The sequence below is a fragment of the Aptenodytes patagonicus genome, chromosome 1 (genome assembly GCF_965638725.1).
Source record: "Aptenodytes patagonicus chromosome 1, bAptPat1.pri.cur, whole genome shotgun sequence".
NCBI lineage: Eukaryota > Metazoa > Chordata > Aves > Sphenisciformes > Spheniscidae > Aptenodytes > Aptenodytes patagonicus.
This window is the reverse complement of record NC_134949.1, coordinates 90421394-90433939: the sequence shown is the minus strand read 5'-3', so window position 1 is coordinate 90433939 and position 12546 is coordinate 90421394. Positions and strand designations below refer to the sequence as shown.

At 40.9% G+C, this 12546-nt stretch overlaps 1 protein-coding gene across 2 annotated transcripts in view; it reads right to left on the bottom strand.

Annotated features, from left to right (window-relative positions):
- The window catches only part of GSK3B (glycogen synthase kinase 3 beta), a 157605-nt gene that overhangs the window by 91984 nt on the left and 53075 nt on the right, over nt 1–12546 (bottom strand). For both annotated transcript variants that reach the window (XM_076348543.1, XM_076348552.1), the window contains exon 2: nt 2580–2773. In XM_076348543.1, coding sequence (XP_076204658.1) covers nt 2580–2773 — 194 coding nt within the window. The remainder of the gene's footprint in view (nt 1–2579; nt 2774–12546) is intronic.

Here is a 12546-nt window from a genome sequence, read left to right as displayed (position 1 = left end):
CCGTGTGGGGGTGGCTACAGCCCAGCTGAGCTGCACACCACAGCTCAGCTCTCTGAACAGAAGAGCTGGTCGCTCCTATGCTGCAATCAAACTGTTCGGCCAACGGACATTGGAAGTTCCCTGTTTAAAAGTATCTAGTCCAGCATTTACAACCTAGATCAGACGTTCCCAAAGAGTAGCATACCCTGAAGTAATTGTATGCTATTCTTGATATAAGATACATGTCTCTAGCTTCCAAATCTGTCCAGGCAGAGGCTTTCATCCAGCCTGCAGGAATTTACACCTCCTGCCAACAGAACATACACTTCCAGATCAGAATGTGAAAAGAAAGGGAGGACTAAACTGATGAATGACAAAAAACTAGGGAGCTGAGACCAAAGGTAGATGATGTTGTGCAGCTGGGATACAAGTTTGGGATAAGAACATGAAAAAATGCATAACTTGGGTACCACTGCAGATGTGACCCATGCAAATTATGAAGTTAAAAAAATATTTTTAAATTAATGCTATCTATCTGTGAATCTACACATGCACTTACCATTAATTCCACCTAGTTTAGGGGTATTAAAGCCTCCAGGTACTGGATGTTCTCAGATTATGTCATCATACATGGGCAATTAGTTCAGAGTCCAAACTGGAAACACCCTACTTAGCATTTAAGCTTTTTGGGTTTTTTCCTTAAACAAGAAGAGGGCTAATATTCAAAAGATGTCATGTTTTTTCTAATCCCTTAAAGAAACACTCCAAAATAAAAAGATACATAGTCAGATAACAAAATGCCACTGAATCAACTACTGAAAGAAAAGCAAAGACCTATATTTTATCCTAGATGCCCAATACAGATTTATAAAAAAACATTAAGACATCACAAACTATTAGTATCTGATGGGCAGGAACTAAAATGCTCAGCCACGTTTTCATTCTGACACCCTAAACAACCTCAAAGTCATGAGACTAAAGAAATCAAAGATTTTGGTCCAAAGCACCAGCTGACATCCACCAAGCATGACACGGTAAAGGAAATGTCCTGGCCTTCCCCCTAAAACTATGCAATAGGAAGAGATCAAAAAGCTCTTTTAAGCATGACTAGGTTTAGAGCTTCTGTTATTCCTCTACCTCTTCCATTCTTCTAAAATAATCCACTCTTACATCATACTGCATGCTTCCCCAGTACTAACTGCCTTCATCACATAATACAGTCCAGAAGTAACTCAGATGTAAGAACAAGGTAAGAACTTTACACGCCTTTCTCAACTAGAAGTTAAACAATGCTGCATGATTACGTTAATTTAAACATATCTTTCCTCTTTCATTCTTCATCTAACGCATCTGTGATATGCTGATGCCTGTGGTGATGACAGCATCAATTTCAAGACTCAAAAGGCATACATCAGTTCCTTCAAAACACTTCAAAAGAATGGTTTTGCTACCAAAACAGGACACAAATTACAAACATTACCAGTGAAGCTAGTTGTGCACGAAGTCTTACTGAAAAAATAAGAAAACTGAGAAGCAAACAATAAATATATCATCCAATAGCCTTTAGAAGTATCTCTAAAACTAACAGTAAGTATAAAATTGTAAAAAAAGAAGTTTCAAATTGCTGATTTTCCTTAAATATGCTTCAACTATTTTTAAGCTCAGAAGTTTTTATATCTAGACCATGCCAACAAGATTATCCGTGGCACCTTCTCTATATATTGTCCTTATGCTTCTATAGTCATGAAAGCTGTGGCCTTCAGATGCTAAAACCCACACCATTAATTTCAGATGCTAAAACCAATACCTTTGCTATCATTCACTGCTTGCACATGTTTAGCTGCAGGCCACGTGACTATAAGGGAAAGCAGTCAAGCACACCATGTACCAAGCAGAGGACTAATAGCAGTGATGAGGTTGCTGATGGTCCTTAACTTTTATTTGGTTTAAATATCACTAGATAAAAATACAGCTTTTTGGAAGGCTACTTGTTTAGAATAAAGAATCACTAGTCTATTAAAAATCACCGGAATAGATCACGTTTATAAATCAGATAACAAAGGGAAGTAACTTGCCTTCAGTCCAACCTGCCCTGGGCTCAGTATTTGTTATCTTCTTGCTTGGCCTAGGGACTTTCCGAATTACTCAAATACAGCCTTCCACTTTGTAGGTGCAACAACAAAGAACAAAGCCAAAAAAGGCTTCTGTTCTTTCCAGCAGCTTAATTACTAATGATTTGAGAAGAGTCTATGCTAGAAAAAAGTAAGCATAAGACAAGCTTTTCCCTTGTTTCCCCAGCTCATTGTCTGAAAAAAATCTAGTCTGCGACCTGGAAACAGCACCACAACATCAAATCAGGATTTTTAGCTTCCTGTTTTGCACTAATCCAAATAATCATAACAGTGACTCAGTGATTTTCAAGTTAAACTATATCCCTTTATCATAAACCATCTGTTTAATCTTCAGTCTTGGAAATTTTTATGTGCATTTATGTACTCCAATGAAAAAATTAAAAAAAAAAAATCAAAAACATTGCCATCAGAGACACGGAAAATGCGATAACGTTCATGAAAGTGTTCTGAACTTATGCATAGGCTCACCTTAAATCTTTTATCCTGCAGGACTTTCTTAATGGCCACAAGCTCTCCTGAATCGCAGAGTTTGGCTTGATACACAACACCAAAAGATCCATTTCCAATAACCTTGGTGTCTGTGTAGCTAACTTCTTGTGGTCGGTCTGGACCTTGTCCAGGAGTTGCCACTACTGTGGTCACTTTGCTGCCATCTTTGTCTCCTGGGAAGCAAGAGATACACAAATAGTCAAAATACATGCGTAAACAAGATGACCAACAAGACTGAAACAGAAGAGGGTAAAGCAAAGATTTAAATCAGCATGTGTATTTCAATATTATAGAGAAAAATAAAAAACCCTGATGAAATGCAAAGAAAACACTGAGCGTATTTTTTACTGAAATATATTAAGTGGTGACAATTTTTCATCTAGATTATTGCTAACAAAAATATTCCCTTTCCTGGAGCAAATAGCTCAGCAATAAAATGTGATGTATGACCAAGATAAGTACTTATTTCTACACCTGATTAACATAAGCAGTATTAAATACAGTGTTGTTTGTATTACCAAAATGAAGCATTTCCCCATATTTTCCTATAACTGAAGAAACCAAACTGTCAGCATAGCCTGCAGACCAGCACTCTGTCCTTTATAGATATGTATCTGGCAACAAAAACCAGAAGCACTGACGAAGTTTGTTACAAACCCACCTACACGTAAAGCTTCAGCTTGCATGCATTAGGAAGCAAAACCTTCGTCAAAGCTGGCTGTGTGCACCTGAAGTGAAACCTAGGCTGCACTGTACGGCACAGTCCTGCTCCTCCCTTCTTCCATGCCCGGAATTCCTTGCAAAGAAGGGAGGTACTCACTGGGGCAGGGGGAAGAAGGGGGAGAAGGATGACTACGACATGCACTTAGCTCGCATCTTGACACAAACCAGAACGCAGACAGGGACGTGCACTCAGGATGCAAGATCGCGGTGGATGCTGCACCGATGAATGTGCAGATGCAGCGGCTGTGGGTTTCAGCAGTCCTCAGCCAACCACACATGCACTCACAGTAAAGCAGCCACTTTCAAATCAAAAGACAAAGCCACTATTACCTACTCTTAGCACCACTGTTACCACCAACGGTGCTTCCCTTGTTCAAAGTCTGCTTTTGTTTGTAATAGGACCAAATTTTGGTCCTATTTCAGGCATTTTGCAAGCACACACTGGGCATTTATTGCCCTTCAATTACGACGGCTCAGGTTACAGAATGGAATAGGGCTGCAAGAAAAAACAGAAGAATCTGCTGTTCCACAGCAATCACTCCCCAACTCTACAGAAACTGCACTCATGAGATGCCCGTCACATCTGCATATTAAGAAGGTTTCCTTCCACAGCTTCCCCAGGGAGTCTCCTCCAGTCCTTCACTACGCATGCATTTAGAAAGATTTTTCTAACAGGTAGCTCAGATCACCTTTAGTACAGTTTACGTGAATCGCTCCTTGTTCCACTCCCAGAAGGCATGGAAAATGGCACAGCTTCCCCCTTCCCTCTTTCCCCCCCACTCTCCCCTCATCAAACACATGAAGGCTGTTGCAAAGAAAGTTACCATGATGGAGAAGTTATTTCTCTTTGGGGGACCTTTGCCCTCACTGCTACTACCTCTCTCAGGTACGGTACCCAAAATTAAAACCTGCAGAGGAAGCTCACCTCAGCTCTACCCAGCGTGCTGGTGACTTCTCGTGTCCAACTTACAACACACTTATTTGTACAGCCCAGCACAATGTTTGCAGCTTGCGCAATGCTGCAACCTGGTTGACTCATGATCAGTTTGTGTACCAAACTCTCCTCTGCAGAGCTGCTGCCTGTCCAATCCTCGTCCACTTTCCACTTACACACCTGATTACTCTTATCAAAGCCTAATATTCTGCATTTGTCCCAACTGAACTGCATCCAAGGTTACTTAATGCTCTTTTGCCAGCTTGTCGCATCCTTCAAGCACAGAGTCACCACCAGAAGGAGATCCATTTCACGATGCTACATGAAGTTTGTCTAACAAATTGGTGAAAAACAGTGAATCCTGTGAGACTGCTTAAAGACTCTGCAAAAACCCATTAAATGTCTCATCCTAATTTTATCTTGAACCTCTTGTGACGCTCAAACAAAATAACCAAACCATTTTGTATGCCTTTCAGGGGATTTCCAGTAGTCCATTGTTTTCCTAGGCTTCTCATGAGAAAATTAGTTTGAAAACTTCAGAGTCGAGATACACACATCTACTACTACTTCTTCCGTACCTGTAACATCCAGAAGAAAAGTAAGTTGACTTGGCATGATTTGCTCCTGAAAAATCCACATTAACTGTTACTCATCTCTTATGTTACCTTTTAGGTTCTTACAGATTGCTTGCTTTTATGTATCCAACTGCTCCATGAAACAAATGAACAAATCAAAAATAAATAAAGCACATTAGTGCAAAGGGTGCCAATTACTTGCTAAGCAATACACAGCAGGTATAGTCCTTTCCCAAAATAGTCACAAGAAGCTGAGATGCAGATTTACACATTTGAAGAGAAAACAGAGAAACAACAACAACAAAAAGAAAAAATGGAGAGAGATTAATGTCTGCTCAGAGGGAGAGAGAGGAGCATAAATGGAAGCAGACTAAAGCTGCGTGAAAAATTCACCCTCTTCTTTGATAACTGTAAGAAATAAATGGAAGGAAGCCAGGAAAATAAAGAAAACCCTTTTTTTTTTGTAAACAAATTGAAAGTGTAATTCTGGTAGCAGCCCTTCATTTTACTTGCCCGACTATTCTATGATTAGCATTCTAACTCAGCACATATAAATAGGTGACATCTGCTTTACTGCAACAAGCCTCGTCATTTAAAAGGTAATCCCCTACTTCCCCGCTTTTTTGGGGTTGGTATTTTTTTGGCCTTGGTCACAAGGGCAGAGTATCAAGATTACTGTTAATGTGGTTCATTCCCCACCCTCCCAAAATCAAGACTACTGAAGTCTTAAGAGGTAAAAAAACCCTTGTCCCCAGCAATACTGGTTGAGATTTGAAGTACTTGGTATCAAGAGATCTGCTCAAAGGACACTCTTCAGAGCTGCAATCTGCTTGGGGATCTCCTCGACTGCAAGAGCAAACCCTGAATTTCAGGCCACCTCAGGTGGTTCTTCCCAATGTGGCGCTGCAGCAACCTGGCCAACTTCTCCAGAGCTCAAATGAGAAGCCAGTCAGCTTTACACACTTTCCTTTATGTCCGTGGAAAAACAGCTCCTAACTAAACATGCTAAAATCTTCAGTGCCTAAAAGTGTAAGCACCGACACTTTAATTGGCTACACCAAGAATTACTTTGTTTCTTTACCAGAAGTTACAGACCATTAAGCCTCCCAGATGTTTCTCCCAGTTTCCTTCCTTTAATAAACAACAGCTCTTGCAAACCCATCCACGAAAGACACCATAAGGACTCCAAGCTTTCAAAAGACAAGCCTGTTAGAGTTTCAACTCCATTCCATTACAGAACAGTTGGACCTGAGGGACCGTAGCGGTAAAATTCACCTTGCATCTTTGACAGCTTTGATCTCAAAGAGTAAAACATCTCACTGCTTTTCAAAGTATACAAATAAATACATATTTGTATCATAGCAGCATCCAGGGGCCCCAAGCCTGTTTTGCCACTCGTTCCACTACATAGATATATGTACGGTTCAGAAGACCATACAGAGTTCAGAATGGTTATCCCAGTTTTTATTGTCTGGACAGCAAGAGTTGACTTGCCAGCCAAACAGCATATACAGAAGTTCACTAAACAGCTCTGGGAAATACCGGTTTTAGCCTCAGTGCGATAAAAGACAGTGGAGAGCAAACACCCTTTTCCAACAATCTTCGCTACCTCCAAATTGAGACTCCTAACAGCAATCACCAAGAAGCATTATATCACAGCAAGTCTTAATGAGAAGCCTAGACAGTTTTCATCTCGTCCCTTTCACCTTTTATTTTGTTTCGGGCTGTCAGACTTAGTGGCCCCAGTGGATAAGCAGGCATTGTCAAATACACAATACTCTCAACACCTTCAATTGTAGGTCTGCAACAGAACTAAAACATTAAATTGAAAAACTGAGGAAGGAAGGAAGGACCAAATACCAAAATACTAAACAGCTCTTTACAGCACAGCTGACATCAGAAGAGTCACTAGTACTTGCCCAAAAGAAGCTGCTTTCTGGTGCCGATGGCAATATGACCTAGCTTTACTGTAACAAAAAAGCAGATTCATGTGACTGTACAACCATCATCTAGGCAAACCACCTTTTTAACATCCAGGACAGAAGCACAAGTAAAAATAAATAGCTATCACTCTGTAATACACTTCTATTTGCACTTAGTACGTTTCGTGCAAACCCTTAAAGCATTTCCCCACGCTGATTTGATGTTTAACATCCATGATGTGGTATTTGGGGTGTGTTTTTTGATGAAGAGGTTATTCCAGAAGTCTGACGTGCAACTGGAAACAAAACCCAGACATTTTAATTCCCAAATGCTCTCATCTTTCTAGCTCACTTTCCACCTTTAGCACATGATGACCATATGGGACAAATCATGGGCATTAGGTAAAGTCAGTGGTTTGAAAGCCGAGAATACTCATCAGTTTGTGGGAAGAAAAGAACATACTCCACTTACAAGACTACAGTTTATCAGAGCATCAGTGCAAGCTCTATTTTCCCCCCAGTATCTTGGTATAACTTTAGAATGGCTCATGTCATCATTTTACCTAATGGCAATGGCCACTTACCCTTTCAAGCTGAGTATTAATTCAATTTTGTACACTCAAAAAAAAGCTGAATATATTCAATTCTGTCTTTTGTTTATACAATTCACAAATTAAACTAAAATGAATATGGATCAGTGTTATTTTTATTAAATACTCGTATGGTTTGGTAACAAGAGGCATGCAACCCCAAAAAAACAGTGGCAGATGTTTACCCAGGTGAGACAAGGGATTCTGCTACTGGACAAGCATTTCGTCACAAATACCCCACCAGCTGCAGACTCCTACTGCTAGCTCAAAGCTGGCCATTCTACAAATTTACTGCATGTATACTTTTTGCCAGTGCCTAAACATACCTGTCAGTCAATAAAATTCACTTCAGCCCTCAGAGACCATGAAAGACATCCTTCACTGTTAATCAGAACTCCCCCCACACCTTCTACTGAATGGGCCTGGAGAAAGTCCAAAATTACATCTGCCCTACATCCCTTCAGCTGTTTAGCTTCTGACTGAGTGGTACAAACGCATGTTAATGCACATATAGTCAGGGATCTAGGATTCTTTTTTTCTTTTGACTACATATACACTTTCTTCCTCCTCTTATGTTTTGAAGTTGAAGGGAAGAAACAATGAATTAGTAAGATGTTTACAGCTGCTTTCTTCCTACTTCAAATGCAACCTCAATCCTTTGCACTGTCTACAAACTCCTCCTTTTCCTCTTTCTTTTGACTTTACCTACCTCCTCTTGCTTCCCTCCTCCAATTGCCACACTCCTCCTCGCTGGCATGCGCACAGGTCCTCCCATTAGATGTTACTTAGGTTGTTTTTAAGTCCTAAAAGAAAACCTCACAGACCTACAACACACTCTCTACAATGTCTGAGGTCATGTAGCTGTCTGTCTCCACTTAATTCAAATATCTTCATTGATCTGTTTTAATTCTCAGTGTCACCTCCCTATTAAGATATGGCTCAATATTAAGTCAATACTGACTACTTCTCCACTTCCCAAGTCTCAGGCTTCTCCACACTCTTTCATCTTGATTTGCTCAATGTTCAATACAGTCAACAAGTCACTTCTGTGGAAACCCTACAGTGCTGAATCTAGCCCCTGCCAATTTTAATAAGTTACAACCAGCAGCTGACACAACTATCTAGAGAAATGTGTGACCAGAAGGGGATGGAAGTCTATCAGAACTGCATCAGCTTTTTTCAGTCATTGATAGTTGAGAAGGTCAAAAAAAATCTGAATACTTTGTGAAACAAATGTCTTAACAAAAAACACAAGAAAAGTTATCTGCTAGGATCTGATGCCGACCATCAGATTAGGCTATGAAATAAAACACCTGGCTTCGTAGATTCATGGCATGTGAAGGAAGGAGGAGGTCATCAGCTGCTCTGAGAGTCTTCAGTGTAAGCAACATATGCTTGAGGGAATACACTGTCAGCAGTAGAAATCACAGTGCTAGATGACATTTTTCTAATTATTTTCCCTTCTACATTTTTAAAAAGGTTAATTTCACAAAAAGCTAATAATTATGAGTCAATTCAGGGGAGAAAGTGTAAAAATGGTATTTATTAACTATTTTACTAGACAGCTTCCTTTCTTCATCAGTGAACTGCATGAACATTACCTAATGGGAGACAGTAGAAGATAGAAATGAACATTCAAGGACCAAATCAGAAAAACTCAGGGAATCAAAGAAAGGAGTCTAACAAAATACAATGCGTTTTGTTTTTTAAATTTACCCCGAAGAAAAGGAGTCCTTGAAATTTCAAAAATAGCTCAGGTCAAACATTGAACAAAACCCTGTAAGTGTACCAATCATCACCCAGAGAAGGCAGAAGCATTCACTAAATATATATACACACACACACACTTGTTTTAGCACAGGAAATGTCATCTGACTTCTTGACTGTAACTGAATACCGCAATAAAAGAACGGCCATCAGACGTTACTTAAGATCAGAAGAATCTCACGATTTGTATCCAAGGATTTTGGAAGAGCTAGCTAAGAAGTCTGAGAAGTGATGTTGATTTTTGAAAGAAATCAGAACACTTGGAGAACTTTGAAGGTGGATGAGATGATCCATATGATCCTGTAAGTTTGACAACAAGTACCATACCAGCTACTTTGATAATTAATAAAGAAGCAGTAAGGTGGTTTACAGAGAGACTGGATTGTCAGACTCCATACTGTTAATGAGATTACAGGTTCATATGGAAAAGAGAAGGAAAAAAAGCATTGAAGCAAAAGCACTGTGACTTCTCTAGGCTTTTTGACTTGCTATCGTATCCTAAATTAATGAAGAAATATGTATACAGAAAGAAACATGATTATTAATCAAATTATAATACACTAGCCCATAAGTTTCAACATAACTATGATCTAATAAAATATAGTAGGAGGCCCCACCAGCATTAATTTTTGTCCTCACGCTTACTGCTTTTATCAACCACCTGAAAGAAAAGCTATGACATCTCAGACACAAGATTTAGAGAGTTATGCACAGGGTAGAGATCAATGGAAAAGCAGCTTGCCTCCCTTTGTAACCCAGGCACAAATTACGCAGAGGGATCCAGGACCCAAGGTGATAGGCTGTCGTGGTTTAATTTCAGTCGGCAACTAAGCACCACGCAGCCGCTCGCTCACTCCCCCCCACCCGGTGGGATGGGGGAGAGAATTGGAAGAGCACAAGTTAGAAAAACTCGTGGGTTGAGATAAAAACAGTTTAATAATTGAAATAAAATGATAATAATATGATAATAATAATAATACACAAAACAAGTGATGCACAGTATAATTGCTCACCACCCGCCGATCGATGCCCAGCCAGTCCCCAAGCAGCGGCCCCCCCGGCCAGCTTTCCCCAGTTTATGTACTGAGCATGACGTCACATGGTATGGAATGTCCCTTTGGCCAGTTTGGCTGTGCCCCCTCCCAGCTTCTTGTGCACCTCCAGCCTTCTCAGTCAGTAGAGCATGGGAAGCTGAAAAGTCCTTGGCTAGTGTAAGCATTACCTAGCAACAACTAAAACATCGGTGCCTTATCAACTTTGTTCTCATCCTAAATCCAAAACACTGTACCAGCTACTAGAAAGGAAATTAACTCTATCCCTGCCAAAACCAGGACATAGGCCATACAGCCAAACCTAGTAAACCCACCCAAGGAGTGGAGTCATCAACTCTGACTTGCAAGGCATTCTGGCACAGACAGAAGTGCCTAAGCACAACATTGCTACTGAGACCTAAAGCAATCCTTAGATGTATAAGCAGGGGAACATCAGCCAGGAATTTAAAAAAAAAAAAAAAAAAAAAAAAAAAAAAAAGTCCTCTTTCCTATTTGGCATCCATGCAACAGCTACTTGGAATAGTGTGCTCACTCCTGATAGCTAAAATTCAGGAGTGATGATTTAAAACACTAGAGATTCAGAAAGAAGCCACAGACATTATAAGGTCAGAAAAATACATTACTTTGAGCGAGACTTTAAGAGCTCAAACAATTTAAGTCAAAGAGAAAGCTGGAGGATTATATCTAAAAGCTACCCATTTAAGGAACAGACATTTCAGAGGGCTCTGATCAGCAGGTCAGAAGATATCATAGAATCATAGAATCATTAAGGTTGGAAAAGACCTCTAAGATCATCGAGTCCAACCGTCAACCCAACACCACCATGCCCACTAAACCATGTCCTTAAGTGCCTCATCTACACGTCTTTCAAATACCGCCAGGGACGGGGACTCAACCACTTCCCTGGGCAGCCTGTTCCAATGTTTCACCACTCTTTCGGTAAAGAAATTTTTCCTCACGTCCAATCTAAACCTCCCCTGGCGCAACTTGAGGCCATTTCCTCTCGTCCTATCGCTTGTTACTTGGGAGAAGAGACCAACACCCACCTCGCTACAACCTCCTTTCAGGTAGTTGTAGAGAGCAATGAGGTCTCCCCTCAGCCTCCTCTTCTCCAGGCTAAACAGACCCAGGTCCCTCAGCCGCTCCTCATAAGACTTGTTCTCCAGACCCTTCACCAGCCTCGTTGCCCTTCTCTGGACACGCTCCAACACCTCAACGTCCTTCTTGTAGTGAGGGGCCCAAAACTGAACACAGTAGTCGAGGTGCGGCCTCACCAGCACCGAGTACAGGGGCACGATCACTTCCCTACTCCTGCTGGCCACACTCTTTCTGATACAGGCCAGGATGCCATTGGCCTTCTTGGCCGCCTGGGCACACTGCCGGCTCATGTTCAGCCGGCCATCAACCAGCACCCCCAGGTCCTTTTCCGACAGGCAGCTTTCCAGCCACTCTTCCCCAAGCCTGTAGCGCTGCACGGGGTTGGTGTGGCCGAAGTGCAGGACCCGGCACTTGGCCTCGTTAAATCTCATACAGTTGGCCTCGGCCCATCGATCCATCTGCTGATCCTCGAGCAGATCAACACTCCCACCCACCTTGGTGTCGTCTGCAAACTTACTGAGGGTGCACTCAATCCCCTCATCCAGATCATCGATAAAGATATTGAACAAGACTGGCCCCAAAACTGAGCCCTGGGGAACACCGCTCGTGACCGGCCACCAACTGGATTGAACTCCATTCACCACAATTGCACATAATGACTAGAAATAGAAATTGCAGAAGTTTGGGACAGAACTGTGGGTGGACAAAATTAATAAGGAAATTATTTTGTCTAAAAAGACTGAAAGTTAAGATGATTTTTGCAACACAGATTTTTATTTTAGATTGGAATCTTTTCTAAAGCATTCAATATAGCTGAACTGCAACTGCTAGGCTTGAAATAAGAAAGCCTCCACAGGACAAACATGATTCTCTGGGTCTTAAGAAGGTCAGAAAGGTTCAATACCTACATAAACCATTTTTTTCTACCCAGCACTAATGCAATGGTGTCATAGCTCAACACCGAATATGCTGCTTTCCACAACAGTCAAAATCTGCATTCAATTTAAACATAAACATAAACACAGTAATGTGATAAATGATGAAAAGGTGAAGCAGTCATTCTTTGGCTTTATTGTTAATGATCAAATGATAGTCACGGTTAATTATGTGTCAATTCACTTCTGCTCAGTTCAATACAGAGACAAATAATCAGGACAAATTTCAGCAACAACTGCCAAGCCTAAGGCCACTGAGGTAAAAGGCTTTTAAAACACTCCACCCTGAAATCAAAGTTGCCTTAGCTTCTACCTGGACACAAAGGAAGGAAGAACAAAAAGAAAATATT